The following is a 22,145-nucleotide window of genomic DNA, read 5'->3' as shown; positions in this document are numbered from 1 at the left end:
TTACTTTTCTTCTGTTTTTATTGTCACCAGGGTTATCACTGGAATCTAGTACCTACACAATGAATCTACCACTCTGGTGGTCATACTTTGCTTTATTTATTTATTTATTTAATTTGACAGGACAAAGAAAAGTCTAAAGAGAAAGGGAGTTAGAGAGAGAGAAACAAAAAGCCTCCTGCACCACTACTTTACTGCTTTCAAAGGTTTTCCCTGAAATGTGGGTACCTGGGGCTTCAACCTAGGTCCCTCAGAATGGCTACATGAGAGCTCAATGAGGTGAACCAGACCCCCACCCCATATGATTTCATTTTAAACTTATTTCATTTTATTAATACTACCATTACATTCAGTTTTTTATTTTCTACTATTATTTTTATTTTACGGGGGGATTAGTAATTTACAGTGAATATAATTATAGACATTATAGACACGTGTAAAAATTTCTCAGTTTTCTGCAAAACATAATCACCCTAGGCCAGCTCCTCCTCCACCATCATGCACCAGGACCTGATCACTTCGGTGAAATACACCAAAATAAGATATTTCTTTTTTGAGGAGATTTATGTATTGATTAATGAGAGGAAGGGTGAGAGAGCAAGAGAACCAGAGCATCACTCTCACACATGCAATGTCAGAAATCAAACTCAGAACCCCATGCCTGAGAGTCCAGTACTTTGTCCACTGTACCACCTCGCAGGTCCCCATTATTGTGTTATCACTCTTCTAGCTCTAGCTTCTAGACTTTCCTATGATAAGGTTGATTAAAGACATTCAACATTTAGATTTCATTAAGTGCATTATTAGCAATCTGCTTAATATCATTGCAGTGAAGGCTATACCCAAAACAGTACACTTAATTTATTCATTCTTTTTTTTTTTTTGAGGTATGTGGGGGGACGTGGAGAAGAGGACATTAGAGTTATCACTGAATCTCAGTGCTGCATAATGACTCCCAAGGCCTTTTATTCAGCCTTTTCTGAGAGAGACAGAGACAAATAGGGAGCAGAGAGAAAGAAGGTCCCTGCAGCACTACACATTTGCTTTAGCAGCTTTCCCCTGTGGTAGAGGTTAGGGCTTTGAATCCAGTTCCCACTACATGAAAATATGAGAGCTTTATCAAGTGCACCATAAGACAATCTCTATATTTCCCTCATTTAAATTAATTCATGTTTCTCTGAATATTTGTGAAAACTCTTATATTTTTTGGAACATTGTTTTAAGATTCCTCACTTACATGTTGAATAATGACACTTTATCTTATGAAATATTCACTTATTTTATTTTAACGAGGAATACAGAGCAGATGAGACAGACAGAGACAGAGACCAGAGTACTGCTTAACTCTGGTTTATGGTGATGCTGGGGATTGAACCTAGGACCTCAAAGCCATAGACATGAAAGTCTTTTTGCATTGCCATTAAGTTATCTCCACAGCCCAATTTTAACATTTTATAAGTAATACGTGATTTCAAAATACTCTCTGAGATTTTCAAATTTCTTTCCAAGTTACACAAGCAAAATATTGATGTGATTTAATATTATTCCTCTGCATATGTAGAAGTATTTTCTGATGATGAGAACTATTGCACCATGAATAAGAAAAATCAATTACAAAAGCCAGACCTTCTGCACCCTATAATGACCCCGGATCAATACTCCCAAAGGGTTAAAGAATAGGAAAGCTATCAGGGTATGGGATGGGATATGGAATTCTGGTGGGGGGAATTTTGTGGAGTTGTACACCTCTTATCCTTTGTTTTGTCAGTGTTTCCATTTTATAAAAAAAAAATTTTTAAAGAAAAGAAAAGTCACCCAACAATCTCTCAATCTGGAAATAGTCTCTTTTTTCTCATTCTGAGCAAAACCATACTCGGATTTTCAAAATAATTATTTTTAATTTTCTTTATAGAGGCTAAAATTCTCATAATAACTAATGATAAAGAGAAGATATAAGAGTAATTAATGAAACAATATCCAACTAAAAGAAAGGACAAGTCTATATCAAAAAGAGACAAACCTGAGAGAAATAAAACTTTCAAAGACATCATAACATCAACATTCTTTACTTATTTAAAAAGCAATATAATTCGTTTGAATAAGTCATTAAAGGCTTGTTTCACTTGTTGGTTCCTCAGAGTATAAATAAAGGGGTTTAACATGGGGGAAACAGAAGTAACAAGTATTCCTACTCCCTTATTAATGATCATTTCATCTTCCATTGAAGGTTTGATATATATGAAGATGCAGCTACCATAGCTAATAGAAACCACAATAAAGTGGGAAGAACAGGTGGAAAAGGCTTTCATCTTTTGCTGGGCAGAGGGGAACCTTAGAATTGTTCTCATGATGAACATGTAGGACAGAACCACACACAGAAGCGTCACAACAAAGATCAACACAGAACAGAAAATGACCATGTTCTCTAAGAGCCATGTATCTGAGCATGAGATCTTCAACAAGGGTTTAAAATCACAGAAAAAGTGATCAAGAATATTTTCACAAAATTCTAGTCCCAAGATCACACACACCGGTGGGACTAAAATAATTAATGCAATTAGCCAACAGCAGAAGACAAGCCTTTTGCAGACTTCATGGCTCATGATGGTCATGTAATGCAGGGGTTTGCAAATGGCCGCATAGCGATCATAGGACATGACAGCCAGAAGGAAAAATTCTATAATTCCAAAGATATCTATAAAAAATAGTTGACTCATGCAACCACTATAACTAATGGTCTTGTCACTTTTGGCCAGACTGTAAAAGAACCTAGGAATGCAGGCAGAAGTGAACAAGATTTCCAAGAAGGAAAAGTTTCGGAGAAAAAAATACATAGCAGTTTTAAGGTGAGAATCCACTAAAGTGAGGATGATGATGGTCAGGTTTCCCAAAACACTCAGCATGTAGGTGATAAGAAAAAATATAAAGATCAGAATCTGCAGTTGAGAGTCATCTGTTAGTCCCAGAAGGATGAATGTGGTTATCGTAGTGTGGTTTCTCATTCTCATGTACACTTTCCCTGTAAACCTGAGGGTTTAAGATCTGAGAAAAGGGTCAGAAAATTTATATATATATATATATATATATATATATATGCATTAAATCACATGATGAGTTTAGCTAGTAACATCTTAGACTCTAAAACTACATACTATGTGATCTTTTGAATAAGATATCTGACCTTATACTATAATATTTTCTCAAAGTGAATATGTTTAAATGGAATAAATCATCTTTTGCATTTCTAATACTCTTTATTACTCCTTGCTCACTCTACTAAAACTAAAAGCCACCATTTAAATCCCTGTTCAGCAACTTAGATCAAGCTACCTTGTCTCTTAGTTTAATACTACATCAAAATTCTACTGGTGTGCAGATACTTTCACTTAATTTTACTATTTCTCTGGCATGCACAGGTTAGTTGGTAGGTAGGTTGATTTGCCCACTTGTGGTAAAGTTGTGGAGCAAAGTTTTGATACACACAGAAAACATGGTAGAAGATTATATGGACTATTTGTCTAGAAAACATTTTTATATAAGCATTTGCTTTCCTCCCTTATTCTTTAACTTTATTTGCTGATTCTGGACTTTGCCTGACATTGGTGATCCAGTTTTTTCCCTCCAGGGTTATCACTGGAGCTCAGTAGTATGAATTTACTGCTCCTGTGGCCATTTTTTGTTTGTTTTTTTTTACTGGATAGGACAGAGAAAAATTGAGAGAGGAGGGAAAAGTTGGGTGGGGGAGAGAAAGATAAAAACTTGCATACATACTTCACCGCTTGTGAAGTGACCCTCTACAGGTAGGGAACTGGGGCTCAAACCAGGATCCTTACACTGGGTCCTTGTGCTTCATACTATGTGCGCTTAACCCAGTGCACCACCGCCTGGCCCTCATGACTCACTTTTCTGTGCATTGTTTAGACTCTTTCAATTAGCACTTCACAATCAACAGAAACACATTAGAACTTTTCTATATTTTTGTTACATCTATGCTTAATAGTGAAGGTTCAAAACAGCTAGCAATTTATTGTTTTACTAATATAAATACCACAAAGCTAGAGTTAGTTGAAGATATTACTTATTCTAACAACTATATGAAATTATCAGTTTCTTCTGTGTATTTAATTTTAAAACTACTCTGACACTTTTTAATTTTACCCTTTTCCTGACTCTAAATATTTTCCCTTTTTACTTTAGCTACAAAGACAATCTTTTAGGGGCTGGCTGGTGGCGCACCTGGTTGAGTGCATGTATTACAATGTGCAAGGACTCAGGTTCGAGCCTCCGGTCCCCACCTGCAGGAGGAAAGCTTTGCGAATAGTGAAGCAGTGTTGCCGGTGTCTCTCTGTCTCTCTCCCTCTCTATCACCCCCTCCCCTCTTGATTTCTGGCTGTCTTTATCCAATAAATAAAGATTTTAAAAAAAAGAAAATCTTCTGAGTGTCTCTTAAGTCACAGAAACCTAATTAATATTTACATTAAGTACAAAAAAAGTGTTAAATGGCACTGCTTTTAGCAGAAAAGAAATTATTTCATAGTTTCCAAATATGTTTCCTGAATATGGGCTATTAGAAATATAAAAAACAGAGTTGGAGAATCTTCAGTTCTGCATTCAGAAAAGCTGCTGTGTGACTGTCACTTCATATCAACAAACTTACATGTGTTCATATCATACTCATCAATGTCAGTGCCATTTATTTATAAATTAGGACAAAAATCATTTCTATAAAAAAATTCCAATGCATTTTTCTATGTAAAAAATCCATTTGATCTTCTTTAAAGCATTCCATAAGGAGTAAAGTGTCTACCAAACATGTGCAAGTTTTCCATTTTAACTTTTGCAGATTTTACAGGCTCCACTAGAGAGATGAAGAATAGACCTAATTTCACATTGTGGAATAAGCTCAGAAACTCCAAGGAATGAAGCAGCACACAAGGACCTCAAAATTAAACATACTATCTACTGACTAAAATACAAAAAAAAATAGGCTGGGGATATGAAAAGGAATATACATATCAAACTATTTGTAAAAGAAAATAATCTTAAAATCTCTTAAACAGTTACAATGCTTGCAATTGGCTTGGCCTTCAATGTACTGAGGATTCAAAGGCAACAGAAGAATTGTTGGAATAAGAGTGGTCTACTGATCATCCTCACTCTTGGATCCATACTCACCTCGCACAGATCTGACAGGGCATTGGTGTATAAGAATCTCATTTCTATCCAAAGGCTGACACTGTCCTATAAAGTACTTGTGTGATTTTGAAAGTAATCGTTAGTTCAAGATCTAGAGGAATATTAGAAATTCACTGATTGGACAGAAGTGATATTAAGACCCTGCTAGGAAAAATGAAAATACTTACAATAACAAGACTAATTATTTTATTTTCCAAACATAAACACAAGCAATTAAACAAGGATCCTGGATGGATTCATTTCCAAAGTCCTTAGTGAATCTTCTGTGAAATTGTTTGGCAAGGATCCTAAAACATACAACAGCAGGGACAGAGTCCTCAGAGAACAGAAGTTCCCACAGTATCTTTCCACACAGGCCATGTACAGAAAATCTACAAGCCTACATTTTCTTCCTTTTGTTCAATAAGATGTGTGTAACATAATGACCCCCTTCTCCTTCAATGACACATTTTACCTTAAATAATTGCAATTCATAAACTAACATCATTAAAAGGAATACCCCACAGAGTCTTACACAAAATTAATGCAATCCCTATCAAAAATCCACTAAATTTCTTCAAAAGAAGAGACCAAAAGCTGCACACGTTTATCTGGAAACAGAAAATATTCACTAGTGTCAAAGATAGACTTTGAAGAAAAAAAAAGAATGGATACACCACCCTTCCTGAACTGAATTTACACTACAGGACAATTATAATAAAAACTGTCTGGTATTGAAATACAAGTAGACACACAGATCAGTAGAATAGAATTAAGAGGCCAGATAAAAGCCCCATACCTACTGACAACTGTTCTTGGCAGTGAAGCAGGTCTGCAGCTGTCTGTCTTTCTCTCCTCCTCTCTGTCTTCCCCTCCTCTCTCCATTTCTCTCTGTCCTATCCAACAACGACGACAACAACAATAATAACTACAACAATAAAACAACAAGGGCAACAAAAGGGAATAAATAAATAAAAATAAAATATTTTTTAAAAATTTAAAAAAAGAACTAGGACACTAAATGGAGAATGGAGTCTTTTCATCAAAATGTGCTAGGAAAATCTGGTTGAAGTGTGCAGACAAATGAAACAGGATCACCACATAGGACCAAAGTCAACGTCAAATGGATCAAACACTTGGATATTTTCCATTCCAGAAACCATCAAATCCATAGATTTGAAAACACAAGCCAGAACACTCCACTATCTTTACTTTAGAAATGTCTGAAGAATCAAAACAAAAGCAAAGTAAAGAAAAATAAAATCAGCTAATAAGACTATATCTAATTAAAAAGCTTCTACATAGCAAAAGAAATCATCACCAAAACAGAGCATTGGGTTTAGAAATTTGCTTCCTAAGGATCTAAACCCTGACCATAATCCAGATTTAGAAAATATTCTGCTATTATTTATTTGAATGTGGTTAATGCTACCTTCTTTCTCTTCTCACTTTCTGAGAAGTGTATATATAATTCTGGCATTTGTTTTTCTAAAGAGTCTCCCTCCCGTCATGATCAAATGTCCATGAACAATCATCAACCTTCAAATAGTGATGTTTTCATCTTTACCAGAAACCCCAGCTGTGCTCTGATGAAATTCATTGATATTTCTTTTTTATTTATTTATTGTCTTCATATGGAAGGGCCAGCTCACAAGATTATGTCACCATAATCCTGGCCCAGAAGTTCAATGTCTTTCCCATATACATGTGGAGTGCTGGTGGTGGGAATTGTGTGGAGTTGTACCCCTCTTATCTTACGGTTTTTGTCAGTGTATCCTTCTTACAAATAAATAATTTTTTAAAAAGAATTGGTATGAATGGATTATAAAATATTTCCATTTTGGGAGTTGGGCAGTAGTGCAGCGGGTTAAGGACACATGGTGCAAAGCACAAGGACCAGCGTAAGGATCCTGGTTCGAGCCCCCGGCTCCCCACCTGCAGGGCAGTCGCTTCACAGGCAGTGAAGCAGGTCTGCAGGTGTCTGTCTTTCTCTCCCCTCTCTGTCTTCCCCTCCTCTCTCCATTTCTCTCTGTCCTATCCAACAATGGCATCAATAACAACAACAATAATAACTACAATAATAAAACAAGGATAACAAAATGGGAATAAATAAATATATTTAAAAATAAATAAAATAAAATATTTCCATTTTTACTTAAGGACTCTCTGTAATGTTTCCATAGGAGAGGTACTACGTTGCATTCTCACCAACAGTGTACTAGAGTTTCTTTTGCTCCATATCCTCACTAATAGTTAATAGTTTCTCATATGAAACTTCCTCCAATAATGTGGTTGTTGGGTTGAAACAGGGGTCACTCACATGGCAAAGCAGTGCACTATCCAAAAAAGAGCTGCTTTGCCAGTCCCACTCTTTGGTTGATGTCGGACATTTCCACAAATATAAGGGCACATTTCACAGTGGTTTCAATTTGCATTCCCATCATGATAACTCATGTGGAGCATATTTTTTCACATGTCTCTAAGCTATCTGAATATCTATTTTACAGACTGTTTGCTCTGTTTTACAGAACTTTTACCCATTTTATAACTATTGTCTATTGTTCAGCTTTGACTTCTAAAGCTTGGGAATTTAGATGAATGAAGTAAATAAAATTTTATTTATTTTATTTTTTTTCTAGAGCACTGCTCCACTCTGGCTTATGCTGGTGTGGGGGATTGAACCTGGGACTATGGAGCCTCAGGGATGAGAGTCTGTTTGCATAACCATTATGCTATCTAGCCCCTCCCTTAAAATAAGTTTTAAAAGTAGCCTATCTCTTTGACTTTGTGAGAAATTTGGTATAATTGGGCAGGGACAACAAATTCAAAGGAGGATGTATATGTACCATGTTGGGTGTGAAATAATATTCCTGAAATCTTACAATTTTGTAAAATAGTGTGATACTACAATTAAAATTAAACTTAATAAAAAAATCACTATTTTTTGTTATGTTGTTGCCACTAGGATTATCACTGGGGTTTGGTGCATGCACAATGAAACCGCACTACCAGGTCATCCATTTTATTTCTTATACTTTTATTTATTTATTTATTTTGACAGAACAGAGAGAAACTGAGAAAGGAAGGGTAGGTTTGGAGTAAAGAGAAAGAGAAACACCTGAACCTCTAGTTCACTGCTTGTGAAACTTCCCCCTGCAGGTGGGGCCAGGGATTTGAACCCACATTACATGACTAGTCAACTAGGTAAGCCACATCCTCAACTCGTGTGATTTTCATTTTAAAGATATGTTACTTTTTAATGTATTTTATTAGTGATTGAGTAATAGTTTATAAGGTCATAAGAGTCTAGTGGTATAGTTCCACATCACACACAACACCAGTTTTGTGCCCTTTCACTGTTGCCCCTTGCCTAAAATTGTTCTCCCTCACTGAAGCTTTTACAACGTCTTAGTGAGAGTTTGACTTTCTAAAAAACAAGTTCATATGTTTCAGTTCTTTATACTGGACATATCTGAAAACATAAAGTAGTTGTCTTTCACTGAAATGCAGGTCATTAGGTCACAGATATAAACTATAGCAACAAGAGTTCTTGAACACAAATACCAAATTAAATAATCTTAACATAGTATATATGATAAGAAGGATGAAAAAGCAAAAAAAAAAGTTGTAAGAAGGATTAAGTAGTACTAGAGAGAGAAAGGGCCATCATTTAAAAAGACAAAGAGGACTGTATGCATATAGATGTGTTGAGCATAAAAGTACTATACAAGGAACAGAGTCAAATTGGAGGCTGGCTCTCCTCAAACAGAAAAGCTAATTGTTCCTTGTTTCTTTGTGTGCCACTCCTTTCAGTAACTCTTGCAAGGCAGGTCTGGTAATGGCAAACTCCTCTAGTTTTTGTATGTCCAATAGTGCTTTGATTGTTCCTTCAGATATGAATTACATTCTGGTAGGGGAAAATATATGTGGCCATGAGTCACTGTCTTTTAAAACCTTGAATATGCCACTTCACTCTCTTGGCTTCCATGGTTCCTGTAGAAAAATCTGGTATAAATCTGACTATTCTATCTTTATAAGTCACTTTTTTTTCTTTTCATAGAAGCTTGTAAATTTTTCTCTGTCCTTGACTTTTTATAATTTCAAAAATGATGTGTCGAGGTGTAGGTCTATGTAAATCTAACAACTTGGGGTTCTCTCTGCTTTCTGAACATCTGTATTCTTACCATATCCCAGATTTGGACATTTTTCTATTATTTCTTTGAATATGGGTTATGTTCCCTTCTTTCTGCATTATCCTTCTGACACCCCTATAATCATGATATTTGCTTATCTGATAGTCTTCAATTTCTTAAAGAGTTGACTCATTTTTCCTAAACCTTTTTTCTTTTTCTACTTTGAAGTCAAAGAGTGTGGCAAACTTGTCTTCTATTTCTTATGTTCTCTCTTCTACATGGGTAAGTCTACTTCTTTCACTGTCTACTTGAGACTGGCATGCATTCAAAGAGTTCTTCGTAGCCTATAATTTTGCTTTCTAGTTTCCTATTTTTCTTTAAAGTCATGGATTTTTTTCTTAGTCCATTTCTATTGAATTTTAAATTGAGAGTTTTGTATTCCTTCATATTTCCTGACTGTGCCTTCCATAAATTCTTTCTCTGGTAGTTCTTCAGAATCTGAATCATTAAGTTTCTGGTTTTCATCCTGGTTTTGCAGAGCCAGTGTTTCCCAGTTTTCCCCCATCCCCATCCTTTCTGTTTTCTGTTGTTACCCACAAGTGGTAGCGGATTCTCACTTGTAAGTAAATTATGGAGGGAGACAGAGAGGGAAGGAGCATTGACGTTATGTTAGCTTATGTCCCTTAAACACAGACATAGTGTTTGGGGGCAGAATGTGGGGAAAACCCCAGACATTCTTCTCTTCCCACATTGATTCCTCAAAGTAGGAACTCTGTTGGGAGGTCAATCACTTTTGCCTGCAGGGTAGTTTCACCTTAATCTATAGCAGCTTGAACACCTTAGAATTTGATAGGCTTCCCTGATGCTATAGGGTACTGTGTTCTGTTCCCTAATTTTGATTCCCTGAAGTGTGCTAAGGAACCTATAGTTTCTACAGTTCTAAATAGCTGTCCAGAGCTTTTTTCTTGTCAATGATTTTTTAAAAATTTAATAATGATCAACAAGACCTTAGGATAAGAGGGGTACAATTCCACACAGTTCCCACCACCAGAGTTCCATATCCCATCCCTACCATTGGGAGCTTTCCTATTCTTTATCCCTCTGGTAGTATGGACCCAGGATCATTACAGGGTGCAGGAGGTGGAAGGTCTCACTTCAGTAGTTGCTTCTCTGCTGGACTAGATCATTGGCAGGTCGATCCATACTCCCAGCCTATATCTATCTTTCTCTAGTGGGGCAGGAGAGGTGGGAGTCCAGGACACATTGGTGAGGTCATCTGCCCAGAGTTTTCAGGTTAGTGTCATGGTAGCATCTGCAGCTTGGTGGCTGAAAAGCATTAAGATATAAAGCAGAACAAATTGTTTAATAATCAGGGGCCATGTTAGAAAAAGCTAGGAAGTCTATTTTAGGTATATTCCAAGGGGCCTACGACTTTACTAATTTTGCCTAAGCCCAACAGTTAACATGCAGGTAAGCTATAGGTATTGTCTGGGGAGATGGTGTCAGAACTCAAAGTAGGACTAGAAAGCCTGATCAGGGAAGAGAGTGGCTCCCAAATATTGGAAAAGTATAGATACCTTAACTGTAAACCCCATCGATCTGATTTGGGGCCCACATTCAGCCCAGGGCCCACATTCAGCCCAGGAGCCTATGTAACTTCTGCATCCCTGTAGGTTTGAGCTCACATTCTGTGGTCAGAGCCAGGATAATTCCAGGCTGCACTCATTCCATGACCCATATTCCTCGAGTGGCACAGTATGTGCCCTTTAAATTCATGTGGATTTGAAGTGATTGCAAATATGGTGTTCTTTGGCAATATGGTGCTCTCTTTCTACTGATATTTTTCTCACCCTCCCACCAACTCCCCTTGTCCATGCACATTACCAACCTTCAGTAGTGATGTTTCTTTCTTTGTTTTTTTTCATCATTTATTTATAAAAAGGAAACTGACAAAACCATAGGATAAGAGGGGTACAACTCCAGACAACTCCCACCACCAGAACTCCGTGTGTCCCATCCCTGCCCCTGATAGCTTTCCTATTCTTTATCCCTCTGGGAGTATGGACCCAAGGTCATTGTGGGGTGCTGAAGGTGGAAGGTCTGGCTTCTGTAGTTGCTTCCCCGCTGAACATGGGTGTTAACAGGTCGATCCATACTCCAGATGATGCTTCTTTCTTTACCAGAAATCCCAGAAGTTTTCTGACAAAAGCTGATTATTTTGTTTGTTTGTTTGTTTTTCCTGGGAGAGAGCAACTTTCCATAACTAAGCCAACATAGCTCCACCCCAGAAGAACAAAATTATTTGATTTTATTAGCATTCCTATTACATTTGGTTTTATTTTTGTATTTTATGTTATTATTTTATCACTCTTCTAGCTCTACCTTCTAGACTTCCTATTACAAGCTTAATTAAATATATTCAACATGTATATTTAAATTACTGAATCATTTTCAGTCTGTTTTACATCATTTCAGTACAGGCTATATGCAGTACAGAAACAACCAGTTCATTTTTTCCTTCCTTTCTTCCATCCCTCCTTTTTTTGGGGAGGTGGGGGGACAGATTAGGGTTATCACTAAAAGTTGGTGTCTGCACAATGGCTATCAGAGGCCTTGTTATCATCTATCTTTTCTGACACATACAGAGAAAAATAGGGAGATGAAGAGAAAAAGAGATATCTGCAGCACTGAAAAATTACTATATCAGCTTTTCCCTGCAAGTTGGGAAAAGGGACTTAAACTTTTTTTGTAGAGGGTCACGTAGAGGTCCTACTACATGATAATGTGACTGTTCTATCAAGTGCACCTTAGCTTGGCCCCTAAATTTCTCTCTTCATTTTAAATTAAGTCATGATACTCTGAGGAAAACTTTTACATTTTTTTGGATTTGCTGAATAAATTGCCATTTTGGAGCTTCTTCATTTAAATGACGGATTATAACACTATTTTAGTCTTCAAAATATTTCTATTTAATATTAATAAGAAAGACAGGGCAAAGAGTTGGGCTGTAGTACAGTGGCTTAAGCACAAGTGGCTTAAGCACAAGGACTGGCATAAGGATCCCGGTTCAAACCCCCAGCTGCCCACCTGCAGGGGAGTCGCTTCACAGGTGGTGAAGCAGGTCTGCAGGTGTCTATCTTTCTCTCCCCCCTCTGTCTCCCCTTCTCTCTCCATTTCTCTCTGTCCTATCCAACAATGATGACAACAATAATAACTACAATAATAAAACAACAAGGGCAACAAAAGGGAATAAATAAATAAATAAATTGTAAAAAGATTTTTAAAAAGTTGGGAGAATAAAAAGAGAGAGAAAACACAAGACCAGATCTCTGCTCAGCTCTAATTTATGGTAATGCTAGGGATTAAATCTGGGACCTCAGATACTCAGGCATGAAAGTCTTTTTCCATAGTCAATATTCTGTCATCCAAACATGAATTCTAATAATTTATAAATAATATTTACTTTAAAATACATATAGGATTCAAATTGTTTCCTAGGTACAATCAAGCAAAGTGTTGATATGATTTATTTCAAGAAAAATATTATTTCTCTTCACATTTAGATTTTTCTGACAAATGATGAAAACTATAGCAACAAAGCATATGAAAAATCACCCAGTACCTTCAGTATCCCTAAAGAAATATCTAAGCAAAGTCATACACACACTTTCCAAAATAAATATTTTCATTTTCCTTAATACAGGTTATCATTTTCAAAATAGCTGATTATAAGAAGAAATGCGTACTGTATGAAAGAATGTATTACTAAATGAAAGACCAAATCCTCACCACGAAATAACAAAGTAGGTGCAAAATAAAAGAAACTTTCTAAAATTCTCTACTTCTTTGAGAGCAGTACAATTCTTTTAAGTAAGTCACTAAAGGCTTGTTTCACTTGTTGGTTCCTCAGAGTATAAATAAAGGGGTTTAACAATGGGGAAACTGAAGTAATAAGTATTCCTACTCCCTTGTTAATGGCCATTTCATCTTCTGATAAAGGTTTGATATATATAAAGATGCAGCTACCATAGCTAATAGAAACCACAATAAAGTGGGAAGAACAGGTGGAAAAAGCTTTCATCTTTTGCTGGGCAGAGGGGAACCTCAGAATTGTTCTCATGATGAACATGTAGGACAGAACCACACACAGAAGCGTCACAACGAAGATCAATGAAGAACAGATAATGACCATGTTCTCTAAGAGCACTATATCTGAGCATGAGATCTTCAGCATGGGTTTAGAATCACAGAAAAAGTGGTCAAGGAGATAATTGTCGCAGAAGTCTACTTGCAGTCCCAGACTAGTTGGTGGGAGTAGGATCAACAAAGAAATCATCCAACAGCAGAAGACCAGCCTTTTGCAGACCTCATGGCTCATGATGGTCATGTAATGCAGGGGTTTGCAGATGGCCACATAGCGATCATAGGACATGGCAGCTAGGAGGAAAAATTCTGCAACTGCAAAGACATCTGTTAAAAACAGTTGACACATGCAACCACTATAGCTAATGGTCCTGTCACCTGTGGCCAAACTGTACAAGAATTTAGGAATGCAGGCAGAAGTGAACAAGATTTCCAAGAAGGAAAAGTTTTGGAGGAAAAAGTACATAGCAATTTTAAGGTGAGAATCCACTAAAGTGAGGATGATGATGGTCAGGTTTCCCAAAACACTCAGCATGTAGGTGATAAGAAAAAATATAAAGATCAGAATCTGCAGTTGAGGGTCATCTGTTAGTCCCAGAAGGATGAATGTGGTTATCCTAGTGTGGTTTTTCATTCTCGTGTACACTTTCCCTGTAAACCTGAGGGTTTAATATCTGAGAAGAGGGTCAGAAAATTGTTCATAATATATTCTATTTAGAAAGCTCAAGCACTACATTTCATATGTATTTTGTTTTACTTGATAATAAATACTATGTAGTAATTTATGCTTAGTTCACTACTATGCCACAAGTGAAACCTGGTTCAAGTTGGGCTACCTCAGTACTGGAGGAAGATTTGGTACTGTGTTGCCTGTCTCTCTCTCTGTCTCTCTTTCTCTCTGTCTCACAAAGGCTGTCATGAGGGGGTCGAGGGGGTATCTCAGTGGGTTCAGTGCACATGGCGCAAAGCAAAAAGGCCGGCGTAAGGATCCCAGTTCGAGCCCCCAGCTCCCCACCTGCAGGGGAGTTGCTTCATAGGAGGTGTAGCAGGTCTGCAGGTGTCTATCTTTCTCTCCATCTCTCTGTCTTCCCCTCCTCTCTCCATTTCTCTCTGTCCTACCCAACAACGAACAACATCAACAACAATAATAACCACAATAAGGGCAACAAAAGGGGGGGGAGTCTGTCATGAGCAGTGAAGCCCTATAAATGACAAAAATTAATTCATGTTCTTAGTAATTTTGACACACTATTTCAAATACAATTCCCTCCTTTCTCCATTTCTCTCTGTCATCAATAACCACAACGATGATAAAAACAACAAGGGCAACCAAAATGGAAAATAAATATTATTTTTAAAAAGAACAAAAAAAACAAGGACAACAAAAACGAAAATAACTAAATATTATTTAAAAAAAGAACAAAAAACAAATAAATTAATAAAATACTAAACTTTATATGGATTAAATGCTTTGATAACTAACCTCAATATATCTCATAAAAAGAAGAATGAAATTACCAAAATGACTTTCTCCTCTGAATAGATACAACCTATTCTTTATTTTAACATTTGGGAAAATTATTTTAATAGCAAAATATAGATATAACATAATTTCTACGTTACATTAGCCAAACTAATGAAATGTACTCTATCCTTACAGTTTAACATTAGATTTCTTCATACCATACTTAGTGTGAGTGAGGTTATGAATTTCATACTGCATTTTATTATTGAATAGGGACAAAGAAATTGAGAAGAAGGCAGATATAGAGAAGAGAAAGAGAGACAGCTTACATGGTAGAGTGGCTATGCAGAATGCCCTTCATGTCTAAGAAGTGGAGAAAGAATAACATCTGTAGCACTGTTTCATGCCTACTGAAGCTTTCCACCTGCAGTGAGGTGTAGGGACTTAAACCTGGGTTCTTACATACTGTGCTCAGCCAGGAATGACACCACCCATTCCCCAGGATGCACTTTTTTCTGGTATCTTTTCCCTAGCTGCAAACTGAAATTTTACTATTTTGCTATCAGTGTGTGTGTGTGTGTGTGTGTGTGTGTGTGTAAAAGTTAAAGCACATGCGTGATAGTCATGACATAAGCCTTTACAAATCTATCTCTCACAGCAGTTGAGGATTCTGTTCACAGCAGCATGATAAAACCTATAATCAATATACTACTGGTGTTTCCAGGATGTGAAATTCAACATGGGTGTTGATTTATAATGTTGAAACCAATGTTGATTTATAATCTCAAACCAATACGATGTTACAACTCAATACTACTTCAATCAAAACAAAAATAGCAAATTTTAGAAAACTGTTTCCCAGCCCTTTCCCAAGGTGTTATTCAAACTGTTTTTTCCTATACCTAATCTTCACTGATTATTCATTTTTGTGCAGAACACAGAATATTTTTTACACAAATTTGATAAACTCGATAAATGAGAAAATCTTTGGTACACATCTGGAGAATATTACCCTTAATGTTTTCTCATTCGTTCTTATTTTTCTGATGAAAAAAAAAAACACTAAGACTCCTCATTTAGGAGATATGGAAGCTATAATCAGGTATCGAATTACTAAAAATGTTCTCCATGCTGAGCCCCTAAAACAATTTTCACTAATTCCTAAATTCAACCTATTCAACTGTTATGAGATTATATCACTGAAACTGCTCTTGACAAATATATCTCAGATTTCTTTAAGATTAAATTAAAGATTTATATATTTGGGTTTGGTTTTATTTTGTTGATGTTGTTCATTTGACAGAATCAATCAGACTTTTTTTCTTAGATTTTAGAAGACACCATGACTGAATGATCACTACAATCCAGGCTTATTTTCTGTTTTTCAGATTTTCCTGTGTAAGTATGTATCTCTTTCCTTGCTCATTTTTTGCACTGGTATTTCTCAGAAATCTCACCAAACTCCTCTTTCTGTTTTCTCTGCATCTGTCCTGTGTATTCCATTCAATTACATAGCCATAATTTAGCATTTAATATTCCAGTCTCTCTACAATCTATGTCATCTTTTTTGAATGATAGATATCTGATAACAGCATACATCATATTTTCTCAAAGTAAACATGTTTATAATGGAATGACTTGTGCCATAGCAGTAGTGATTATGTTAGACTTTAATGCCAGAAGCTTTGACTTCAAAGGTTCATTCCCCAGCATCAAGATAAACAAGAGCTCAACAGTACACCTCCCATCCCCTTCCTCATTGAGATTAATAAAGAAAATGTCATTGACTCATATTTTGCCTATTATTCCTTTTCTTTTTTTTCCTACTAAAACCAAAAGCCAACATTAAAAACTCTAGCTTAACAATGGAGATGCACTTATCTTGTGCCTTGGTTTAACACAAAATCAAAATTCTACTGATTGCAGGTACATTCACTTCATTTTACTGTTTGCCACAAGCAAAGGTTAGATCATAGGTAGGTTGACAGGCTGGTTGATTTGCCTGATTTGTTAGTGTTGTGGAGTAAATCTCTGAAACATACAGAAAACATGGTAGTCATTTACAAGGAATACTTTGAAAAAATATATAAATTACTTGTATCTTTCCTGTATTCCTTACTCCATTTTCTGATTCTGAACTTGATGTGACTCATTGTTTTTGTCTACTACTGAGACTCTTCCAATAAGCTCCTGTGAATCAACAGGACCACATTTGGACTTTTCTGATTTTTGTTAATATGTGCCTAGTAGGCAAGGTTCAAATTAGTTGGAAATTTATTCTTATTAATTTAAAATCCCACAAAACTGAAGAGTTAGTTGAAGACTTTACTTATACAAACAACTATATAAAATTAGAAATTTCCTATGTGGACTTAATTTTAATATGTCAATACCTCTTAATTTTACCTTATTCCTGACTCTAATATAAAGCTTTTTTTTTTTTTTTGCTTTTGTTGATTTGGAAATCTTCTGAGTGTAGCCTATCTACAAAGCATGCAATATTTACATTAAGCAAAAAATGTTAAAAACGCTGCCTTAGCAGAAAAAAAAAAGACTTTTATTTTATGGTTTCCAAATACACTATATTCATACAACTGTTAGAAATATTAAAGCCAGAGTCAAAGGAGTCCTAGATTCTGCATTCCGAACAACTGTTGTCACTGGCTACTAACATCAAATAACTACATTCAAGTGTGCTCAAATGATTTTATTTTCCAACGTTCTTTGGGTCACTTACTAATTGGAACAAAAAATAATGTCTATAGAAAATCCCAATGGACTGACTATGAAAAAATCATTTAACTGCTTTAAAGAACCCTATTTCATAAAAGAAATAAAGTTTTTACCAATTGTTTATTCACTTCGCACAGTAAATCTCCCATAGTTTACAGTCTCTATTAAGGATATAGGCAATGGACTCAGGTTCATGTTTTGGGCTGAGAAACTCCCAGGAATGAAAGTAACACACAAAAACTTCAAAATTAAGCAGATATTGGCTACAGACTATTTATCTGAGAAAAAATAGACAGAGAATATAAAAAGGATTATACATTCACTCATTTTCTCAGTGCTGGCATAATATCGTGGGCTTCACATACCTCTTTTCTTTAATCTTGAAACTTCTAGTTTAGTGAGTTACTAATTTTTTGAATTTTAAGTAAGCATTCTCTCCATAATGACTTGCAAATCAAATGATATCATTATTTTACTTATTTCTCTTTTTTATCCATGTTTCTTATAAAATTGATCATGTTAAACAGGGCATGGTATACTAATTAAATTAGCAAATACTTTGCAACTTAGCATGTTGCTAGACATCTTTTATGCCCCCACAATTTTGAGCACCTGATACTGATAATATACAAGCCCAGGCCCATCATCAGTCAATCACACATTTATGTAATATTTAAACTAATTGCTAATCCTAGGTCTAGGAGAACATCAGAATTCACTGATTGGATAGATGTGTTAGAGAAAAGAAAATTTTTACAATAATAAGACCCTTTTTTTTATTTGCTAAACATAAACACTAGTGATTAATGAAAGGTCCTGGATGAATTAGTTTCCAGAGTCATTAGTGAATCTTTTGTGTAATTGTTTGGCAAGAATCCCAAAACACGCAGCAGCAGGAACAGTGTTCTCAGAGAACTAAAAATTCCACAGTCTTTTTTAACATAGTCTACCTACCAAAAAAAAATTGAAGAAAGCACTGCAAGTCTAAGTTTTCTTCTTTTTGTTCATAAAATATATATAACAGAGAACAGTGACCCCTTTCTCCTTGGATAACACACTATAATAATTGCTATTCATAAAGTAGCAGTTACCCTGACTCCTTCCACCAAATTTCTTCAAAGGAATAGACCAAAACTACAAAAGTTTATCTGGAAATAGAAATACCCATAGTTGCCAAATATATCCTGAGAAGAACAAGAATGCTGGCATCATGCTTCCTGACCTCAAATTATACTACAGGGTAATTATAATCAAATTGTCTAGTACTGGAACACAGACATACAGATAAGTAGGGGAAAAAAAATGAAAGCCTATAAATAAGCCCCCACACCTGCTGAAAACTTTTTTTTTGACAAGGAGAACTACGACATTAAATGGAGAGTCTTTTTAACAAAAGATGATGGTAAAATTGGATTGAAATGTGCAGTAGAAAGAAACAGGATCACCACATACAACCATGCACTCAAAGTCAACTCCAAATGGATCAAGTCTTGGATGTTAGACCAGAAGCCATGAAATGCAGAGAAGAAATCTTGGGAATTTCTTCACTATCTTTGCTTCAGAAAGGTCTTTGAAGAATCAAATCCAAAACAAGAAAAATCAGCCAATGAAACAGAACAGTGGAGTTATCTCTGCTTCCTGAATGTCTATAGCCTGAACGAATCCCAGACTTGAAATTGCTGCTACTGTTTCTTTGAATATGGCTTATGTAGGCTTCTTTCTCTCCTCTTCTGAAACCCTGTAATTCTGATATGTGCTTTTCTAGTAGAGAATTAAATGTTGTGATGAGTTGCTTCATGTTTTCTAGACTTTTTAACCCTTCTAAATTGAAGCAAAAAATTGTAGTCAGAGAGTCGGGCTGTAGCGCAGCGGCTTAAGCTCACTTGGTGTAAAGCACAAGGACCAGCATAAGAATCCAGGTTCGAGCCCCCAGCTCCTCATCTGCAGGGGAGTCGCTTGACAGGTAGTGAAGCAGATCTGTAGGTGTCTCTCTCCCCCTCTGTCTTCCCTATCTCTCTACATTTCTCTCTGTCCTAGCCAACAATGATGATATCAGCAACAATAATAACAACAATAATAACTACAACAACAATAAAAACAAGGGAAACAAAAAGGAAATAAGTATTTTTTTTAAATTATAGTCATTTTTTTCTTCTATTCCTAATGTTCTCTTTTAAACTTTTTCCTTAATTTGTTACTTGAGACTGGAATACATCCAAACTATTGTCCACACGCTATAGGTCTGTTTTCACCGTTTTTTCTTTTTTAATGGCATCCTGTGGTTTAAGAGCCTGTGGCTTCTACAGCTCTAAACAATAGTTCCTGGATCCTTTTCTTTCTTTTTCAAATATTTTATTTATTTATTTTAACAAGAGAGAGAGATAGAAAGAGAGAAAGGTGTTGGGTAGTATGCCACCTCCCCCTGGCTTCTGCTTAACCATATGCCTATATAGGGATTTACTGATATCATTCAAAGCTTTGGTCTATTTACATAAATCACTTTTACATTTACATAAAGCACTCCCTCCAGGGCACTGGTGGTTCAGTGATAGGATTCTCGCCTGTTCCGCCCCCTCCTTGTCACACTCTGATTTTCACCAGTCACTTTTCTCTCCACCCTCTCTATATCACATCCTGTTTCCACCCTACTTGGAGATTATAAAAACAGCTGCTCTTCTGATTAAAGACACTTGGAAATTGCTTTCCGGCTCCGAGAGTTCCAGAGTGTATCTCCTGCGGAAGTTAGTGTGGCATGAGTTCCTGATCCCTCTCCCATGCAGCAGCCTAGATCGGCTCCAGTTGAGTTCTCTCCAAGCCAGAGAGCACTAGCTCGGGAAGAAGTACCCTCAGGCTATCCCGGCATCCTTGATAGCCTGGCGTAGTTCCTTCAGGTCTGTGGTGGAATATGGATACCAGGCCTGAGGTTTTTGTCTATTGGGGGCAACATTGACCGGAAATGTGTGGACTTGCTCTGATAAGTGTGTAGCGGTAGGAGGAGTCACCGAAGTGGAAGCTTCTGGACAAGTGGCCGAAGAAGTGGTTTTGGAGGCTTCAGGAGAATTCGGACATGTGTCTATCAAAACAGGGGTGGGCGAAGAAGCAGCCGTGGAGGCAGCAGGAGGTTCCGGACACGGTCTGCCAAAATGGGGGTGGCCGAAGAAGTGGCTGTGGAGTCCAAAGGAGAATTCGGACATGTGTCTGCCAAAATAGGGGCCTCAGGGCAAGATGCCAAAATAGGGACCTCAGGGCAAGATGCAGAGGAATTAGGGTGGGTCAAGATCATGACAGGCCTTTGCTTCTTCTTGTTTTTAAGGTGCTGGTTAAGTTCTATGATCACTTCCTTTATCTCTTGGACCTCAGCCTCTAGGTCCTTAAGCCTTTTGAGAGGTTGCCCTATATATCCCTTAAAAGCTGCTATGATGATCAACAGGATATAAGGTGAAGCCCCGAGAAAAATGTCCCAGATATATAAAAATTGTATACTGGAAAAAGAATGCAGAATTTGGAAAAGATTTTCCATGGTGGAGAGATCTCAGGAAAACAATAAGAAAGAAAAAAAATCACAGTGCCTTAACACAATATTGCAGATACCCAAAAGGTGTGTACTTATCTAAGATGTCTTCTTGTAAATCTGCTGCTTACGTGTCCCTGTTCTGGGCGCCAGATGCCAGGATAGCCTGAAGGTACTTCTTCCCGAGCTAGTGCTCTCTGGCTTGGAGAGAACTCAACTGGAGCCGATCTAGGCTGCTGCATGGGAGAGGGATCAGGAACTCATGCCACACTAACTTCCGCAGGAGATACACTCTGGAACTCTCGGAGCCGGAAAGCAATTTCCAAGTGTCTTTAATCAGAAGAGCAGCTGTTTTTATAATCTCCAAGTAGGGTGGAAACAGGATGTGATATAGAGAGGGTGGAGAGAAAAGTGACTGGTGAAAATCAGAGTGTGACAAGGAGGGGGCGGAACAGGCGAGAATCCTATCACTGAACCACCAGTGCCCTGGAGGGAGTGCTTTATGTAAATGTAAAAGTGATTTATGTAAATAGACCAAAGCTTTGAATGTGATCAGTAAATCCCTATATAGGCATATGGTTAAGCAGAAGCCAGGGGGAGGTGGCATACTACCCAACAGAAAGGCATAAACAAAGATAAACCAAAGCACTGCTCAGCTATGACTTATGTTGGCACTGGGGATTGAACTCAGCTCCTCAGTCATGGAAGTCTTTTGCATAACTATTATGCTTTCTCTCCAGCCTCCAGGCCCCTTTTAAAAACACATTGGTTTCTTATCATTCTGAGATAGCCCTTGAAAATCAATGAGTGAATTTGAAACAGGTGCAAATATAGCACCTGCTAGCAATGTAGTGTCATATCTCCAATTGAGTCTCTCCCTCCCCTCTTATTCCCTCTGTCTATATGCAATAACACATATTCAGACAGCATTTTTTTTTCTTTAAAAGAAAGTCCAGGGAGTCAGGTGGTAGCGCAGCGGGTTAAGCAC

General features: G+C 36.9%; 2 protein-coding genes across 2 annotated transcripts; both read right to left on the bottom strand.

Moving 5' to 3' along the window:
* Positions 1-2,066: 2,066 nt before the first annotated feature.
* LOC103109088 (olfactory receptor 6C2-like) lies at positions 2,067-2,999 on the bottom strand. Its single transcript, XM_007518094.1, has one exon. It carries the CDS (start codon positions 2,997-2,999, stop codon positions 2,067-2,069), a length of 933 nt encoding a protein of 310 aa, XP_007518156.1.
* Positions 3,000-13,143: 10,144 nt separating this feature from the next.
* Positions 13,144-14,082, bottom strand: LOC132539352 (olfactory receptor 6C2-like). Its single transcript, XM_060193526.1, has one exon. The coding sequence runs from the start codon at positions 14,080-14,082 to the stop codon at positions 13,144-13,146; it is 939 nt and encodes a 312-aa protein (XP_060049509.1).
* Positions 14,083-22,145: the final 8,063 nt, after the last annotated feature.

Source organism: Erinaceus europaeus, chromosome 7, assembly GCF_950295315.1.
Source record: "Erinaceus europaeus chromosome 7, mEriEur2.1, whole genome shotgun sequence".
Taxonomy (NCBI): Eukaryota; Metazoa; Chordata; class Mammalia; order Eulipotyphla; family Erinaceidae; genus Erinaceus; species Erinaceus europaeus.
This window is presented reverse-complemented; position numbering and strand designations above follow the sequence as displayed.